The 20,557-nt window shown below is 42.7% G+C and overlaps 1 protein-coding gene across 1 annotated transcript in view; it reads left to right on the forward strand.

The window, feature by feature from the left end:
* Positions 1-20,557, forward strand: part of LOC140395772 (unconventional myosin-Vb-like) — a 156,199-nt gene that overhangs the window by 118,292 nt on the left and 17,350 nt on the right. Inside the window, exons 26-29 of the mRNA XM_072483929.1 lie at positions 637-734; positions 11,015-11,213; positions 17,459-17,537; positions 18,452-18,592. Of these exons, the coding sequence (XP_072340030.1) occupies positions 637-734; positions 11,015-11,213; positions 17,459-17,537; positions 18,452-18,592 (517 nt within the window). The remainder of the gene's footprint in view (positions 1-636; positions 735-11,014; positions 11,214-17,458; positions 17,538-18,451; positions 18,593-20,557) is intronic.

Raw genomic sequence — 20,557 nt, forward strand, 5'->3', positions numbered from 1 at the left:
CCTCTCTCTTTTTAAATGCAGTTGCAGTGTAACAATGTTTGAAATCTAGCTGCGGTTGGAATTCTCCATTGAACTTAATTCCGTTCAGATGCTTTAAGTTTTGTTTGAATGCCTGCAAAGCTTTGGGGCAGAGCTAAAAATCTTCGAACAAATCTTGCATCATTTATCTTGATTGTTGCACAAATCCAGAGAGTCCCAGCAACTGTTTGAGGGTAAACAAAACAAAAAGGCTGCAACTTCTCAATCAGTTTGTAGTTTTCAAGAGCTTGGCTCAAGCCAATTTGAGCTATTGGATGAGAAAAGCAGCACTGTTCATAAAATCTGGAATACAGGTTGGCAATACTGGAACCACAGCATATCTGACCTAAAATGTTATCTTTGGCGTGATGCACTCAGGGTACATGTTAGGGGTTCTCTATGCACCGGAAATGTGTAAACTATGATGTCTGTTTTGTTTCAAAAGGCTATTGTATCTTTCAAGATCAGTGAGTCGATGGGATATGCGACCAAAATACCATAGTAATTAAGAAGATGGTGCCTTTTTAAAAAAAAAAAAAAAAAAAAATTGGACAGTCCTTTTTTATCACCTGCATCCATTGCATGTTCTGTGGATAATGGGGTATTTTCTTTTTATAGGCTACTATGGCAGACCTATTTGGATTACCTAAAGATGGATCTAAAATGTCTGAGGAGGATCTCCGATGTGCCTATGATGCTGTCCGTGTGGCCAATAAGTAAGTGAAAGGGGAACTTGCTTGGAGCAGGAGTCAATTTATAACTGTAATCAAAAACAACAATTTTATGTCGTCTTAAATGTGTCCCATGATTATTTACTCTCCTGCCAGCAGAAACAATTTCCCCAAACAGATGCCGGAATGTGGGGGCTAGGGGCTTTTCATAGTAATTTCATTTGAAGCCTACTTGTGACAATAAGCGATTTTCATTTCATTTTGTTTCATTTCATCCTTCATAATGTCATAGACCTCTATTAAATTTCCATTCCTCCAAGGAAAGCGCTGATGGATCCAAATTCTGGTCATATGCAACTTGAGAGGGATGCATATTAATAGCAAAGCGGATTGTAATGTGCAAACTGTATGTGGTAAATATGAGAGCTGAAATAAAGGCGAATGAGCAGTTAGAGGGAAGATCAGTGCAAACAATCAGTTGAAATGGAACAAATACAAGGAAAACTGACTGTGTCGTAATGCAAAACCAGGGGAGCGAGGTAAAGAAATGGGAAGATCGGCACTGTGTCAATATTGAGTGGATCTTTGGTCTTTCATTGATTGGAAGTCCTCCTCTTCTTTAAAGATAGATCCCACTGTCTACTGACTTGTGGCGGGCAGTGTTACAAAATGGAAATCACTGACCAGCAGCAGATGTGGCTATGGTGATAATTTTAGCCACGTATACTAATTTTAGTGGGGCACACTTTAGATGCACATGCACAATGTGCGGTGAAATATATTCCACATATTTATCAAACAATTATCTACCCTAATTGAACAATCCGTAAAGTAAAACATGTTAATCAAAAAACTTGCGCATTCTACTTTTGTCATTTGCCAACAAATGCACAAAAAGGTTAAACTACGCGCACACATCTGCTGTGTAAATAAATATTGAGATCACTTTCCCAAAAACGGTCTTCCACACCTTTACTAAATAAACAGTTGCATACTATAGTGGCTATTGTGCGTGACAAGAGACTTGAGGGCAACTGAGTTGATCAAATTCCAAATGTGGTTGTGAAAATTTAATTAAACAGAAAAAGGATTTGTGGTGTTATTTGTGTTGCTTAATTCAGACTGGTTGGCGTAGTGTTCACAAAGAACTCAAACTAGCTTGAACTTAAACAAAGATATACATTTCTTAACATGAATTTGGGTTTGAAATGTACTTCTAAATAATACAGTTGGTTGTTAACATATAAACTATAGTCATCTGCAACTAATCTTAATACTGGTATAATCTATGATCTCTAACTCAGTAATAAAATGTCTGACTGTCTCTAGCTAACTCCTGGAGTACCCTCTCCCACAAGGCTTAGCATCAATGCCTTGTATACTTGTATCTATAGCTCCCTCTAGTGGCTACTCTAGATATTTCATTAACTCTTGCAGTTCTTACAGTTATGATAATACCACAGGTTAACATTTAATGGAAGGAAGAAATCGTTTGCTTGGCTCTGGGTGGCCAATACACAAGTGAAAGGACAAGTGCTTGGAACAGAGCATGATTCATAATTATAATCAAGAACAGCAATTTCTTGCGCATTAATCTTTTTTTGTCTTTTGCCTACCTATTTCCTTTCCTTTTGGGTAGGAAAAGTCTAACTGACCCATTGTGCATGTACAAAATCTGCTAGCATTAGGTTGACTGCAGTCACCACTCCTGCAAGACTAGTTCCTCCGCACTTTCTATTAGTAAGAAGTGTTGTTTATGTGCAAATGGTACAGCAATTTCAGGCTAGGGGCAGATGTGAAGTTGCAGTCAAGTATCCAAAAGATTCTGTTTGACTTGTACTGATCCATAGCATGGAAAAGTGGTATCTACCTCATTGTTCAAATGTATTGAATGGTGAGGTTGCTCATAACTCCAATTTGCATGAATATTGAAATCACATGTGTTTTACACTCTGCTGAATAAAACCATTGGTTGTGTCTGAATTCCCAATAACCAAATGTGACTGTGGCTATTGCATGTGATAACAAATAGGTGCAGACTACTGGTAAGGTTGCTACAAAAAGCCGTGTCCATTTCAGTAAGTACCAGATAGGAGATTTTGTGGGAGCGTGAGAGACTCACGTTTGGTATGTTGCCTCCCAGGTGCAAGGGTACGTGATGTCTCGGATCGTGTTTTCCGGGTTCTTAGGGGGGAGGGGGAGCAGCCCCAAGTCGTGGTCCACATTGGCACTAACGACATAGGTAGGAAAGGGGACAAGGATGTCAGGCAGGCTTTCAGGGAGCTAGGATGGAAGCTCAGAACTAGAACAAACAGAGTTGTTATCTCTGGGTTGTTGCCCGTGCCACGTGATAGTGAGATGAGGAATAGGGAGAGAGATCATTTAAACACGTGGCTACAGGGATGGTGCAGGCGGGAGGGATTCAGATTTCTGGATAACTGGGGCTCTTTCTGGGGAAGGTGGGACCTCTACAGACAGGATGGTCTACATCTGAACCTGAGGGGCACAAATATCCTGGGGGGGAGATTTGTTAGTGCTCTTTGGGGGGGTTTAAACTAATGCAGCAGGGGCATGGGAACCTGGATTGTAGTTTTAGGGTAAGGGAGAATGAGAGTACAGAGGTCAGGAGCACAGATTTGACGTCGCAGGAGGGGGCCAGTGTTCAGGTAGGTGGTTTGAAGTGTGTCTACTTCAATGCCAGGAGTATACGAAACAAGGTAGGGGAACTGGCAGCATGGGTTGGTACCTGGGACTTCGATGTTGTGGCCATTTCGGAGACATGGATAGAGCAGGGACAGGAATGGATGTTGCAGGTTCCGGGGTTTAGGTGTTTTAGTAAGCTCAGAGAAGGAGGCAAAAGAGGGTGAGGTGTGGCGCTGCTAGTCAAGAGCAGTATTACGGTGGCGGAGAGGATGCTAGATGGAGACTCTTCTTCCGAGGTAGTATGGGCTGAAGTTAGAAACAGGAAAGGAGAGGTCACCCTGTTGGGAGTTTTTTATAGGCCTCCTAATAGTTCTAGGGATGTAGAGGAAAGGATGGCGAAGATGATTCTGGATAAGAGCGAAAGTAACAGGGTAGTTATTATGGGAGACTTTAACTTTCCAAATATTGACTGGAAAAGACATAGTTTGAGTACAATAGATGGGTCGTTTTTTGTACAGTGTGTGCAGGAGGGTTTCCTGAAACAATATGTTGACAGGCCAACAAGAGGCGAGGCCACGTTGGATTTGGTTTTGGGTAATGAACCAGGCCAGGTGTTGGATTTGGAGGTAGGAGAGCACTTTGGGGACAGTGACCACAATTCGGTGACGTTTACGTTAATGATGGAAAGGGATAAGTATACACCGCAGGGCAAGAGTTATAGCTGGGGGAAGGGCAATTATGATGCCATTAGATGTGACTTGGGGGGGATAAGGTGGAGAAGTAGGCTGCAAGTGTTGGGCACACTGGATAAGTGGGGCTTGTTCAAGGATCAGCTACTGCGTGTTCTTGATAAGTATGTACCAGTCAGGCAGGGAGGAAGGCGTCGAGCGAGGGAACCGTGGTTTACCAAGGAAGTGGAATCTCTTGTTAAGAGGAAGAAGGAGGCCTATGTGAAGATGAGGTGTGAAGTTTCAGTTGGGGCGATGGATAGTTACAAGGTAGCGAGGAAGGATCTAAAGAGAGAGCTAAGACGAGCAAGGAGGGGACATGAGAAGTATTTGGCAGGAAGGATCAAGGAAAACCCAAAAGCTTTCTATAGGTATGTCAGGAATAAGCGAATGACTAGGGAAAGAGTAGGACCAGTCAAGGACAGGGATGGGAAATTGTGTGTGGAGTCTGAAGAGATAGGCGAGATACTAAATGAATATTTTTCGTCAGTATTCACTCAGGAAAAAGATAATGTTGTGGAGGAGAATGCTGAGCCCCAGGCTAATAGAATAGATGGCATTGAGGTACGTAGGGAAGAGGTGTTGGCAATTCTGGACAGGCTTAAAATAGATAAGTCCCCGGGACCTGATGGGATTTATCCTAGGATTCTCTGGGAGGCCAGGGAAGAGATTGCTGGACCTTTGGCTTTGATTTTTATGTCATCATTGGCTACAGGAATAGTGCCAGAGGACTGGAGGACAGCAAATGTGGTCCCTTTGTTCAAAAAGGGGAGCAGAGACAACCCCGGCAACTATAGACCGGTGAGCCTCACGTTTGTAGTGGGTAAAGTCTTGGAGGGGATTATAAGAGACAAGATTTATAATCATCTAGATAGGAATAATATGATCAGGGATAGTCAGCATGGCTTTGTGAAGGGTAGGTCATGCCTCACAAACCTTATTGAGTTCTTTGAGAAGGTGACTGAACAGGTAGATGAGGGTAGAGCAGTTGATGTGGTGTATATGGATTTCAGCAAAGCGTTTGATAAGGTTCCCCACGGTAGGCTATTGCAGAAAATACGGAGGCTGGGGATTGAGGGTGATTTAGAGATGTGGATCAGAAATTGGCTAGCTGAAAGAAGACAGAGGGTGGTGGTTGATGGGAAATGTTCAGAATGGAGTACAGTCACAAGTGGAGTACCACAAGGATCTGTTCTGGGGCCGTTGCTGTTTGTCATTTTTATCAATGACCTAGAGGAAGGCGCAGAAGGGTGGGTGAGTAAATTTGCAGACGATACTAAAGTCGGTGGTGTTGTCGATAGTGTGGAAGGATGTAGCAGGTTACAGAGGGATATAGATAAGCTGCAGAGCTGGGCTGAGAGGTGGCAAATGGAGTTTAATGTAGAGAAGTGTGAGGTGATTCACTTTGGAAGGAATAACAGGAATGTGGAATATTTGGCTAATGGTAAAGTTCTTGAAAGTGTGGATGAGCAGAGGGATCTAGGTGTCCATGTACATAGATCCCTGAAAGTTGCCACCCAGGTTGATAGGGTTGTGAAGAAGGCCTGTGGAGTGTTGGCCTTTATTGGTAGAGGGATTGAGTTCCGGAGTCGGGAGGTCATGTTGCAGCTGTACAGAACTCTGGTACGGCCGCATTTGGAGTATTGCGTACAGTTCTGGTCACCGCATTATAGGAAGGACGTGGAGGCTTTGGAGCGGGTGCAGAGGAGATTTACCAGGATGTTGCCTGGTATGGAGGGAAAATCTTGTGAGGAAAGGCTGATGGACTTGAGGTTGTTTTCGTTGGAGAGAAGAAGGTTAAGAGGAGACTTAATAGAGGCATACAAAATGATCAGGGGGTTGGATAGGGTGGACAGTGAGAGCCTTCTCCCGCAGATGGAAATGGCTGGCACGAGGGGACATAGCTTTAAACTGAGGGGTAATAGATATAGGACAGAGGTCAGAGGTAGGTTCTTTACGCAAAGAGTAGTGAGGCCGTGGAATGCCCTACCTGCTACAGTAGTGAACTCGCCAACACTGAGGGCATTTAAAAGTTTATTGGATAAACATATGGATGATAATAGCATAGTGTAGGTTAGATGGCTTTTGTTTTGGTGCAACATCGTGGGCCGAAGGGCCTGTACTGTGCTGTATTGTTCTATGTTCTATGTTCTACCCATTTAACAATGATTGACAGTAATGAACATTTATCACAATCTGACACTAAACTATTACAGGTGTGGAGTATCATTACTTCAGGTTTTATGTTGGAGACTTTATAAAATGTAAAATTAATATCTATTTAAGTTTTTAAAATATCATATCCCTACAGTGCAAAAGGAGGCCATTCGCCCCATCAGGTCTGCACCGATCCTTCAAAAGACCACCCTGAGGTGCAATTTAGAATGGCCAATCCACCTAACGTGCACATCTTTGCAACTGGAGCACCCAACTTCCCTTTCTGTACCTGATCTGATTGCTTGCACCTACTCTATCGTTCCTTCTCAGTCCTTCTGCTGTTTATTTCACAATCTTTGAACCTGGTTCAGGAGATGCCCTGTTCTCCAGCTCCTTCTTTCAGCAGCAAATAGGTCACCTGGTACATCACGTTATGGCCCATTATTTTTGAATACATTTCTTCGATTATGTATGCAGGGGAGGATGGTTTGCAACTTCCTGAATCTGTATCAATAATGTTACTTTAGGTGGGGAACAGGGGCAAGATGGTTTATTCTCATGAAGCATCGGGAATATATAAATAAAAATGCAGACTTCATTGTTTAAAAATTCAGATGTGTTTCCTTGACCTAATCTTTTGGATCGAGGTGCCATGATTATATCTTCTCTTGTGACAATTCTAATGATCATTGTGCATACTATGCAGTTGAAGTCTGCTTTATGGGTCACATAGGGAATAAGATACAAGAGGTTATTTTCTTTCTTCTAATTTGCAGTTACAGGCAGTGGGTATGAATGCCTAGAATCATAGAATCACTATTCGGCCCTCTGAGTCTGCACTGACCTTCTGAAATAGCACCCTGCCCACACCCCAACACTATCCCAGTAACACCCATCTAATTCTTTTGGAAATTAAGGGGCGATTTAACATGGCCAATCCTCCTAACCTACACATCTTTGGACTGTGGGAGAAAACCGGAGCACCCAAGAGGAAACCCATGCAGACACTGGGAGAAAGTGCAAACTTCACACAAACCCGGGTCCCTGGTGTTGTGAGGCAGCAGTGCTAACCAACATGCCACCCAAATCACACACACTCATGACACTCTGCCTTTCCAGGCAGTTGACCAAATAGAATCTGAGAACGAGCAATCCAGTCCGAGAAGTCAATAATTGGGTAATTGCAAAGATTTTCTACTTTGCTTCATTTCTAAGCAGCATATTTACATGATGCAAGATCTTGAGGGTATTGATTGAAAATGCTGTGCCAGTGATGTGTGACTCCCAAGATAAATTTATAAACTGCAAGGAGTACTCAACCTGAGTATTCAAATATGTTACTACCATCATGTCCTTTTATAAGCTTTTAGTTTTGGGGCCAATTATTCTCACTCACCTTGAAATGTGAGTTAAATGGAAGTTGCAAAAACATCTTCCTTAGTTACTGATTGTGATCTTTAATATCGTCCTTCATTTGAGTTGCTTCAGCTATCAACTGTACAGGAGCAGGGATGTCTTTCTGCAGCTGTGCAGGTTAGACCACACCTGGAGTATGGCGTGCAGATTTGGTCTCCTTATCCAAGCAAGGATACATTTGCCACAGAGGGAGTACAGCAGTGGTTCACCAGACTGATTCCTGGGATACTCGTACGAGGAGAGAGTGGGTTGACTGGACCTGTATTCACTGGAATTTAAAAGAATGAGAGGAGATCGAATTGAAATGTATAAAATTCTGCTTGTTTTTAAACTACTGTCCACATTTGCTGACTCCTAGCAGATACACCAGTTAACAATTGGAGGTGGGAGTTTTCTGCCTCCATTCCTAATTGGCAGGCATTGAAACTAACTTGATGATGTTTGGAGCGCAAATTGTGGATTAAGGTGAGCAGTGTTCTGACCTGTGAGATCAGCTGCTGACTACCAGAACAATAGCAACTGAAGTATTACAGTTTTATTAATTTGGTCTGCAGAACTACAATATTGCAGAAACAAAGTACTTCAGAAATGTAAATTTTTAGTTTTGTATAATATTGATTAAAAGGTAAGGTACCAAGCTCCTCTGTACTTGTTGTTTTATAAATGTCTTTTATTGGGTTTTTCGAACATCGTACAATTACAGGTGTACACAAAGAAGAGGGAAAAAAAAAAGAGAGGCTAATACAAACAAGATTAAAAACAACAACGCTATATAATTAGCAAAATCACGTAAATAATAAGTTTAAAAAAAAAAAAAAAACAAGGTGGGGAAGTAAAAACTGGGGCAATGTATATACATCGAGGTACTGGAGAGACAATTGCCGTATACCTATATACGGGGGGGGGGGGGGGTGCGGCGAGTAGGAAAGCCGCCCACCCCCCCTTTGTTTTTTCTTCCGTTTTTTTTTAAACAATGAGAGTACATGCAACACCAGTAATACAAAATAGATTTGGGTGGGGTGGGGGGCGCTTGGGTGGCGCCCCTGATGTTGCTTGCTTCTCCCAGTCGGTTTTTGCTGATTGTTGCGCGTTTGCTTCTGCTTCGGCCATTCGTCATTTCCTCCTCGTACTTTCTTACTCTCTGTTGCTGTGTTCATCATGGTCGTTGTCATTTCCTGTTTGAGTTCCCTCACCTCTTTCCCCCCCCCCGCCCCCCGGTTCCCCTCTATTGTTCTTTGCCCCTGTCCTTCATTCTTCCCTCTTCCTTTCCCTCTCCCTCCCTACAGCTCTCCTTTCTTTTCTATTGTGCTTAGCTACACCCTCTTGCACTATTTCTCTCACCCCCCCCCCCCCCCCCCCTCCCCGGGTCTTTCCCTCCTTCTTTCTCTTTTCTCATGTTTTGGCTACTTTCCCCTGGCTCTTGACTACTTGATTATTTATCAGCTTGTTCGTTGGCCACAAACGGGTCACGGATCAGTTGGGTGAATGGCTCCCATGTTCTGAAGAAGCCATCATCCGACCCTTGGATGGCAAATTTGATTTTCTCCATTTGGAGAAATTCTGATAGGTTAGACAGCCAGTCTGCAGCTTTGGGTGGCGCTGCTGACCGCCAGTCGAGCAGGATTCTACGGCGGGCGATCAGGGAGGCAAAGGCGAGGGCGCCCGCCCTCCTCCCCATGAAGAGATCCTCTGTACTTTTTAAACAATGTCTTTATTTTACCTCGTGCCTTGAATGTAGGCCGAGCAAACACTTATAGAACCAATCCCAGTAATTTAAAAGAATATCTGTGCCAGCCTGCTGGATAGCGTTCTCCTTCTCACTGCTCGTAGTTGAGTTTATGTAGTGAGTCACATATTGGAAATGCTGAATACAAAAACATTGAACTCAAAATAATCCTACATTTGTGTGTGCAAGATTTACAAAGTTGTCCTGCCTTGAGATATACCCACTAAAGTTGTTGTAAACTGGTTTGACTGGAGTGCAGCAAATGGCACAAGCTGTTTTAATCAAACTTACAAATATGCTGTAACATGGCAGCGATCACTATGTTAAAATAATGTTTGCATTTTTGGTGTGATTGGCACATCCAATTTCCATATCTTACTGCTGCCTCTGCAGTTTGGTAATCTGTTCGGATAGCTGTTTTCATTAAGGTGCCTTGTCGATGTTTTGCAGTGCAGGTTCCACTACTGTTGATAGCCATCTGTTCCAACTGCCATATATCTGTTCTGCACCGCCTAACACGATCCTTGTCACCATTGTGATTTACCATTGTTTGTTACTCAACACTTCATTTGAAGAACTCAGTTTTATTTTCAGTACTGCATTTCTTCATTTAAGCATGCCGTTTCTTTTTAAAAAAAACTGTTGTCAGTGGAGTTCTCCATTTGGCATTGGGCCACTTTGATGTGGCTTTCATTTTTAACCCCTCCATAGTCGACGGAGTACAATGTGTTCCCCTCATTCTGGAAGATGGAAAATGGGCATATGCTCGGCTAGTCGGGCAGCACAAGAGCTACATTCCATCCACTCTGGTATTTGCACTGACCAGGCAAAGGTCCTACTAGTATTGGTGTTTAGGAAGGATTTGGGATGGGTCAAACAGTGCTGCCCACATTTGATATAGTCATATGGGAGTAATGTGGTGTAGAGGTTGGCATGAAGTACCTAATCAGGACTGCATCTTGTATCTATGTTTATAGTTATATTATCAATAAATATCCATTGTCCAAACATGCAACCTTTCCAACACCTCTAACTACCCTTTCACTTTTTAAGAACATGGATTTCAGTTTTGTTCAGACTGAGGAAATGCAGGTTTCCTTTCCAGTCATTGCAAATACTTTGTAGTCTCAAACAATTTTTCTTGTCATTTTCAGTGCTTTAAGTGATTATCATTTCAGGCCGGCATGGTATTGGCAGGTTTGCTTGCATCATCAAATGACTAAATAGGAAAAGAAGGTGTCACGCTTGTATTTGATGTCATCGTTTTAAGGTCGGGTCTTTGAATTTCTCCTGATTGGTGGAAACTCTGGGTTCGCGTGTACCTGAGGCTCCTGCCAGAGTTATGGAAGCGATCAGTGGAACTCCAAACTCCTGGAGCATGCCTCACTTTTACAATCGTTCCCTTCTCCCATAAACCTTAATTCAAATTGAAGATGATATCTTCTCACTCTCACTCACTCTCGTTGCTCTACTATTATGAAACATTCACCTATCTCTACCTGGTACTTGGACAACTGAGTTCTTGGGGACTCTTGCTTTGTTTTCGGTTATGCCTGTCACTTTCTCCTTGCCCCAACCCTATTCTGTAGATTAAAGTTGACTTGATCAATTGGCTACTACTTTTTCACCATTTTACAAACTTTTTCCTCTCCCAGACTTCTCATGGACCAGTTAGATGAACAGAAGGCACAGCACGTGAAAGAAATAGCGACTTTTCAAATTGAAGCCAGAGGCTTTAAAGAGAAGTTGAATGAACAACAGAAATTCTTCGCTCAGGCACTACAGCTGTCGTCAGAGGCACAAATGGAAGTTGGGTTACAGCAGGAAATCGCACGACTTGCCAATGAAAACCTGGTAATACTATTGCAAAGGCATATTTGATCTGTCTTTCAATATGATGGCGATCAACATTCTAATCCTGGATATTAGTTTTAACAGTAGGTGATATCCACATTTACTGTCCTCTGTATATTTTCCCTTTTTATGGGATGTATTAACATACGTTGCCAGCGATGAATGAAGGAGAGACTTGATGATTTTTGTGGTTAAACCAAGGTATTTTCTTGACTTTTTAAATTTGCGAGTTATGCCCTCCACCCATAAGAAAATCTGCATTTATTACCCATTCCTAATAGGAAAAAGTAATGGTGAGCTTTTGTAAGTGCCATACAGTATGGTTTGAGGAGAGAGTTCGAGGATCTTGATCCAGTGACCAGTGATGGAACGTTGATATGATTTCAAGTCAAGATGGTGTGTGGCTTGGAGGGGAACATTGTGGTCTTCCCAAGCTGTTCTTGTCCTTCGTGCTGGTAGAGGTTGCATGTTTGGAAGGTGCTGATGGAGGAACCTTGGCAAGCTGCTGCAGCTCATCGTATGAAAAGGACACCCTGTTGCCACTGTGCCTCAGGAGTGAAGGGAGCGAATGTTTAAGGTGATGGATGGGGTGTCCATCAAGCAGGTTGTTTCGTCCTGGAGGAGGCCAAGCTGCTCGAGTGTTGTTTGAGCTGCACTCGTCCACCACACTCCTGACTTGAGGCTGGTAGATAGTGGACAGGCTTTGGGGAGTCAAAGTAACCTACTCGTTACAGAGTACCTGACTCTTGTAGCCACGGTATTTATGTGACTGGTCCGGTTAAATCGTTGCTCAATGGTATGATGCCCCCAGGATATTGGTGGTAATTCAGCAATAGTAATGGGCATTGAACGTCAGGGGAAGGTAGTTAGATTCTCTCTCGTTTAAGATGGTTATTGCCTAATACATTTGTGGCACAGTGGTTATTGCCAGGAACAAACATAAACCTAAATGTAGGTCTTGCAGCAGTGGGTAACAACTGCATCAGTATCTGAGGAGTTGTGAATGGTACTGAACAGTCTTGCAATTGGTGAACATCTCCATCTTACAGGTGCAGCAAGTGATTAGGAAGGCAAATGGAATGTTGTCATTTATTGAAAGGGGAATGGAATATAAAAGTAGGGATGTTTTGCTACAGTTGTATAAGGTATTAGTGAGACCACATTTTGAATACAGTGTACAGTTTTTGGACATGGTTCACTCAACAGATTCTTGGAAGTGAAGGGGTTATCCGAAGAAAGTTTAACCCTGTATCCATTGGAGTTTAGAAGAATGAGAGGTGATCTTATTGAAAGATACAGGATCCAGTGTAGATATGGAAGGATGTTTCCCCTTGAGCGCGAGAGACTAGAACTGAAGGACACAATATAAAAACAAGGGGTCTGCCATTTTAAGACCAGTGAAAATTATTTTTCGGAGGGTTGAGAGTTTGCGGGACTCTCTTCCACAGGGAATGGTAGAGACCGGGTCATTGAATATTTTTAAGGTTGAATTAGATCGATTCTTGATTGGGAAGGGTGTCAAAGGGTTTGGAGGATAGGAAGGCAAGTGGAGTTGAGGCTACAATTGTTTTAGCCGTGATCTGGCAGAGCAGGCTGACGGCTTGAATATCCTACTTCCACGACTTCTCCTAATTTGTATGTTTGTAGGTCAATTATGAAGCAGCTGAAGATGGTTGGGCCTAGGGCACTTAGCCTCAGGACATCATAGCAGCTGTTCTTCAGTGCAGATGAATGGCCTCAAACTAGCCACCACCATCTTCCTCTGTGCTAGATGTGACTGCAGCCCATGAAAGCTCATGAGGGATAAGATATCGTTAAAGTGTATGAATTCAAATGGCAGGCAGAATATTTTTCTAAATACCTGTTTTAGAATGTGGAATCCTATAGCTACAAGCTATTGTAGCAGCTGATGAATAGTTCTGGGAAACCAGGAATGTTGAAAATTATGGGGAGTGAACCGTAATATTACACTAAACAACCGGGCACAAACTTAATGGGTTGTTTGTGCTACAGCACAATGTGTAATATGTTATCAATGGTCTGTATTTAAAATCTTATTGTAATTATTTTCTGCAAAATCAGTTTGGTGAGGTGGTAGGAGTTGAGAACTCTTGTTCTACAAATGCCGATTGATGCTAGATCCCTTGTTTAAATCGATTGATTACAAAAGATAGTTAGGGATGTGAGACAAATTGGGTATCTGGTGTTGGGTTCCATAATTTAATTAAATGGCAGAATGGGCTCCAAAGTGGTGGTCCACTCTTTATTATTGACCAGGGTTACTCGGGAATCCAGCTGCACCCTACTGCCACGAGCTTTTCCGCTTGGCTTTTGTAATAACGAAATACTGCTGCACATCCTCCAATATTGATCTGTTCTGGAGAGGAAGGAGGACCCAGTACTGCCCTCACCTAGCATCTGCAAATATGGACTTTTTCAGCATGGGCCATGCTTAATTGGGTGCCATTTCACTCGTCCTGCTTTCTCAGCTGATTTGAGCCTGGTCAGCATCCAAGTTTAGCACCTGGTGTGCTTCAGAAGGAGCTGTTGGGTTTAAATATGAAAATTAATATGTAAAATGTTGCATGCAATATTTGGAGGCTGGGTTAATTTAAATTTACTGTTTTAGATTCTGAGGACTAACAAATCCTAACAAACTACTTTGTCAAAGCTTGCACTGGTAGCAGATGAATTTTAGAGCCTTTGGAACAGAAATATTGGCAATATTTATGGGCAGCACGGTAGCATAGTGGTTAGCACAGTTGCTTCACAGCTCCAGAGTCTCAGGTTCGATTCCCAGCTGGGTCACTGTCTGTGCAGAGTCTGCACGTTCTCCCCGTGTCTGCGTGGGTTTCCTCCGGATGCTCCGGTTTCCTCCCATAGTCCAAAAATGTGCGGGTTAGGTGGATTGGCCATGCTAAAAAAATTGCCCTTTGTGTCCAAAAAATGTTACGTGGGGGTTACTGGGTTACGGGGATAGGGTAGATACTTGGGCTTCAGTAGGGTGCTCTTTGTAAGGGCTGGTGCAGACTCGATGGGCCGAATGGCCTCCTTCTGCCCTGTAAATTCTGTGAATCTATGAATCAAATAAAACTAATCCAAAGATTATTTAACAGCCCCAGAGGAAGGCTTTTTTTCTCGAGCCGTTTTATATTAATCTGGACAATAATGTGCAGGTGTTGTCAGTTGTGTAATGGATTGTAAAACAACGTGATACTTGGGATGCAATTCTGCCAAAAGGGAACGGTCCCTTAGCGAACGCATTTAGCCACGTGTTTCCCAGCGCTCGGAGTGCCAAGAAACATATGGGTATTCAACGCGACTCACATTGAATAAGGGGCCTGAACAGACCACAATAGCCCTGTTTTGTACAGTGGGAAACTCTGCTCGCCGGAACTTCCCGTTGTGCGAGAGATCGGGATGCTATTTTTAAATGACGTCCCGATCTCAGAGGCCCCTGAAACAACACCGTTTATCACCATTCTGAATCTATTAAAAAAAAACGTAAGAGTATGGCCCGTCATCTAACCTGCACACCTTTGGGTTGTGGGGGGTGAAATCCATGCAGACATGGGGAGAATGTGCAATCTCCACATGGACAGTGACCCAGGGCCAGGATTGAACCTCGGTCCTCAGCGTCGTAGGCAGCAGTGCTAACCACTGTGCCACCATGCCACCCCACCATTCTGAATCTAATGCAAGAATCCAACATACTATTTCTGTTTGCCTCTATTATATAGAAGCCACGATGCAGGCTTAAATTTGCTACTCAAAATTTAGCTCTTTCAGTGATGCACAGTGGCTTATTTCTGGTTTCTTAATTATCCTAGCCCATATGCTGTTGAACTTAAATTGCCTTTAGCAGGAATTATAATGCTCACCAGTAATATCAAGTTCCAAATTTGACTAAGCAACACATGAATGAGTGAAATTTTGGAAATTTGTTGATTTTGTTTTTGTATGGGAAGTTCTCGATCTAGCTTTATTTGTGGGTGGGGGTGGCTGGAGTCTATTTACCCATTTCCTGTTGGGGATATTGTTCTTCAGGTACTACCATTTAATATATGCTTTAAACAAATGGCCAGTTTTTAGTGTTGGATCAGTGTTTTAGGTTGAGGATGATTACATCTGAATTTGAAACACTGGGAGCTTGCAGTAGAAATTAACTAATCAGCAGTGGAATTGTTGAACTTAGTACAGGAATTTTGGGGCCATTTCAAGGCTATCCATCACCACCATACTGGACATCATTAACACTGGTGGAACCACAGTCTCATTACCTGTGGATTATCAAAACGCCATCTGGAAAATTGGCATATTCTTTCAGTGAACAATCCCACCCTAAACCCCAATTGAAGCAGCTAAAATATTCCATGTAAAACCATTCCTGATAATCACTGTCTGTGATGTGTTTCTTCACATACTGAGTGACGTTGCCTTCGCTAATTTAAATTACTGCAAAACAAGAGAACTTGTAACTTGAAAGTTGTGCTCAAGAATATTTTTTTCCTAATCTACTTAATATGTTGCTTTTGGTGCATAAGGGGTCCTCTGGAAGCTGGAGCGCTTGCCAGACCCTTTCCTCATTTTATTTTACTGAATCCAGCTCATGTGGATCAGGGACACCTGGAACCCAAACAAAGATTCCTGAGAGACGCTATTACATCTGTTGTCTCAACCTGACATTTATCACCTACCCGATTTCAGTTAATTTTAGCCAATACTTTGTGCACCTCCAAACCTTATGGGGGGAAATCCACCACCCTCGAGCTTGTCTAAAACCTTTTCATGTGCAATTTTATTGGAAGCTTTCTGAAAGTTTGGGTATATCGTGGAGCCAGGTTAATCAGGCAGGAAGGGTCATATGCCTTTTAAGGGATAGCAGCATGCCATCACCAGAAGAGAAGTATCATGTGATCCAGTCTCCATTTCACTTTGGCCATGTACAACTCTGCTGCTGATGTCCAGTTTCCTATCCATGTACATATGTTCTTACGTGCTTAACCTAAAATTAATACCCAATGGGTGGAATTTAACGGAAAAAATTTCTAAGTTCATTTGTGGTGGATTTTGCAGGGAGCTTCCCATCTGCTCGGCTGGTGAGTTCCCTACTGCTATCAAACAACACTTAATCACCTTTTGGGCCCCGGGGAGTTTTGTCACCAGTTTAACCTACACTTAGAATTTTTTTCAGCACTGGGGAGCTGAACTGAGATCGGGGCACACTTTCAAAATGGTGGCCTGATCTTGAAGTGAGTTTGTACCCCTACCCAGGGGCAATACCACACCCCACATACATGGGCATTACCCCACACCCCCTTACAGGTGCCTACCCTCCACCCCTCCACCCTTCATACCCCCTCCTTTCATGGTCATGGCCCCCCTTGGGCCCTGACCCTTGGCAGTGCCACCCTGACACCTGGGAACCCTTGCATTGCCACCCTGTCAGTGCTTCTGCCAGCTTGGTATTGCCACCTGGACAGTGCCAATGTCTGCACTTTAGGGGAGGGCCAGGAAGCCTCCAATAACCTGGGAGATCCACAAGGTGCCGTTCTACCTGGCCCATGTTTGTGCGGACCAGTACTGAGCGGCGCCCGTCTAATGCCTCTCTGGGGAGGCTGGTAGATCCCGGGTAAGCACGCCTATGTAGGTTTAAAATCCTAGGTAGGTGTGTTGTTTGGTCACGCCCCTTTTGGGTGGGATTCTGATTTTGACGCCTCAGGACTTGGGTATATCCTGCAAGGCGTAAAGGCTTCTGGGACACCCAGGGGAGGCTTCTGTCACCTACTGGCCTGTTGTGCTGTCACTCGATCGCACCCAATGTGTTCATACAATCCCTTGTGTGGTACTTTTATACCATTATAAAAATGATAGTAAGCATATCGATGCTCATTGTTGTTTCCAATCAATTCCATTGTTTGCCAAGTTGGACTAACTAGGCAGTTGCACATGTTTCACTTTTCTGGAAGTACACTATTACTGTGCTTTCAGTCAAACAAAGCGTCTTCACTCATTGGCCTCTTGCGACAGTGTCAGTAGATCATTTTATGGGATGGATGGCGTGTTAAGTCTTTGAACAATTAATTTAGTATGCATGTTAAAGGCTCGTGAACTAAATTAGTTACTGTTTAAGGTTTCAATTTTTCTTTATCACTTTTGCTGTTCTCGATGGAAAAAATCCTTGATCAATTAATGCACTAATGCAGCTGTTTCAGCCTCAATTTAAGCACTTTTGTTTTCTGTAGGATCTAATGGAACAAATTGAGAAGCAGGAAGGGACTGTAAATAAACTGGAGAAACAGTTAAAATCCATGAAGGAGTCAAGTATGTTTCATTGTGATTTAACATTTTTGAATGAAAATATACTTTTTGGGTCTTTTCTGTCTTTATCTTAGATGCTGTATTTTAGATCATTCTACTTCACCGGGGGGAGTTTATTTACTCCAGCTAAGTATGGCCCTAATCTACAGACACATTTCTGATAGTGAGCCCACCATAATGAACAAAAAATCTTTAACAAAATTGTTTTAGCTGAAGAATTATTTTTCCACCTTGAAAACGTGTCAGATTATCAAATCCAACCCTGAGCTCGTTAAGCGATTTTCTTTGAATGCGAAGTTGCCAATTGTATAATGTTCTTCGCAGTGGCAGTACCAAACTGCTCCTCGACCAATTGGCTGCAATCTCTATATGCTTGAGCTATTATATTATTTTGTAGTTCACTTTTCCAGCTTAATTCATTCCTTTTTGAAGTTTCAAACTAACTCGACTCTGTTTCCGTCTGTTAATTGTCCTGCATTTTTCCCCCAGCATGCCTCTTCTCTCTTCCCACACACCACAAAAAAAAAACCAGGCTTGTTGGGTTTAAATAATCCAGTCGGATTCAAATTCTGTGGCTGCTGTAAAATGATTCCACAATTTTGTTTTTTGTCAAAAGTATCTGCCAATTTTGCATGTAATTGAGAGGACGTGCACTTTTGTGCTAAATTTTGTATAGTGTGTAAGGATTGTGCAATTAAATGTGCTCATGAAATCCTTTGCCACAGTTGCAGCAAAACCCTTAATTGTTTAGCTGCAGTTATTTAGTTCGGGTTGTAATATCCAAAATATTTAGCAACTGGAAGATTGTAATTAATCAGAGCATAGATTGGTGTTTGTCTTAAAGTCCTCTTCTCGCTGCAGTTGGCATTAGGGAATCTGTGTCTGTGGTTTATCTTTTGATCTCTCTTGCTCACTAGGGATGCCGACGTACAGAGCAGACTTTAAGGTGGATGAACTACCTAAGGTACCTTCCATCCCATGGAAACCTAAGGATTTCCAGGGAATGTTAGAATGCAGAAAAGAAGATGAAGCTTACTTAATAAGGAACCTCATCACTGGTAAGATGAGATACTTAATAGCTGACTGCATTGCAGGGTCTCTTTCTGGAATGCCAATGAATTTTTTATACCTGCAGATCTTTCTAACTCGATGTGTAGCCTACTTAGTCATTTTCAGGATTCTTTTCTCAGGGGGGATGGTCTAATTGAGTGTTTGGCCTGTTAGGAAACCATTACGCAAAAGATTCCAACAGTTTGCTTTCATTAACATGCTGCTTTCTGACTCTCCCTCTAAAAATGATTGCTAAGTAGGAGTAAAGCCAGAGGCTCCGTGAAAAGGCCCACGCCACAAGGTAAATGCTCCTGGTAAATGCAGCAGATTCTCGTCAGAGAGTGGGACTGGAGAGTAGTTGCTCAAGATTCCTCATGTGGCCCAGAAGAGCACTCCTGCTCCAGGCCCATGAGGAAACTGGAGTCGGACAGCTTTTCTTGCCATTTCTCCCCCCCCCCCCCCCCCCCCCCCCCCCACCCTTTAGGAACGGGGTTTCGTATGGGGTTCATGAATACGAAACATCTGGTTGGCTGAGGTGGCCTTTTATCTCGTGGTATTATTTTTGTGTGTCATATTCAGACCCACCATGCAATCGTTTTTGTCGTAATTTTTTCAGAAGCCTGAAAAAAATGTCAACACTAATCGGAAAATATTGTTATTTCATTAAACTCGAGTACCTGCTGGTAGGACTCTGTGGTGATATCAGTTTTTGTCTTGGTGGATCTGATGTGCATTGTCTTTTTACTGAGATTAAAAATGAACATTTCCTGTTTTGGATTACTGTGACTTTTAATCACTACCAGCAAATAGTTAAATTTCTGTCTGGATCAAATCCTTGGGAGATTCCATCCCTGATAGAAAGGTGGGGGCTGGGGAGTGGTGGGGGTGACAATAGCTCTGTCAAAGCCTGGGCTCGTGACACTCTGCCATGTATCCCAGTCTGTATCCCACATTCTGTTTGATAAATGATATGGAAGAGTATTTACAAAGCTGATCATGTGTGACTGGCTGATTTACTGTACTTTCTTTCATCTCCCAGGCTTGAGTTTAAATAGTGTCCAGAAGGATATTGGCTCCAGATTTTTCTTTACAATGTGTAAAAATTGTTGAGGTTTTAACATTAATCTGCTGTACCTGTTCAAGGAATGAAAATTATTTGTGATGGGAGTTGACAAGATAAAAAGGTGTCTGCACTGTGAACTAGAATGCAAGAGCAGTATACTATTTAAATAGGGAAGATTGCAGAACTTTGTGGTACAGAACGATCTGGGTATCCTGGTATGAATCACAAAAGGTTAGTGTGGTGGTACGGCAAGTGATCTGGAAGGCAAACGGATCATTAAGGGGAATGCAATATAAAAGTAGGGAGGTTTTACTCCAGCTGTACAGGACGTCGGTGAGAACTTCATGCAATTTTGCTTGCATAGAAACATAGAAAATGGGAACAGGAGGAGACCATTTGGCCCTTCGAGCCTGCTCTGCTATTCATTCTGATCATTGAGCTGTTCATCCAACTCAGTAATCTATTCTCACTCTTTCAGGCCCTCCCCTCCCCGTCATATCCTTTGATCTCTTTAGCCCAAGAGTTATATCTAACTCCTTCTTGAATATCTACAATGTTTGGCCTCAACTGCTTTCTGTTGTAGTGAATGCCACAGGCTCAACACTCTGGGTGAAGACATTTTCTCCTCAGTCCTAAATGGTTTACCCTGCATCCTTAGGCTATGACTCCTGATTCTGGACTCTAGCACCATTGGGAACATCCTTCTTGCATCTACCCCGTCTAGTCCTATTAGAATCTTATAGATTTATGTGATCCCCTTCGTTCTTAGATCCCCTCATTCCTTTGAGCTCCAGTGAATATAATCCTAATTGACACAATCTCTCCTCGTATGTCAGTCTGGCAGACCTTCACTGCAGTCCCTCCATAACAAAAACCTCCTTCCTCTGCTAAGGAGACCAAGATCAAGACT

This window comes from Scyliorhinus torazame, chromosome 18, assembly GCF_047496885.1.
Source record: "Scyliorhinus torazame isolate Kashiwa2021f chromosome 18, sScyTor2.1, whole genome shotgun sequence".
NCBI lineage: Eukaryota > Metazoa > Chordata > Chondrichthyes > Carcharhiniformes > Scyliorhinidae > Scyliorhinus > Scyliorhinus torazame.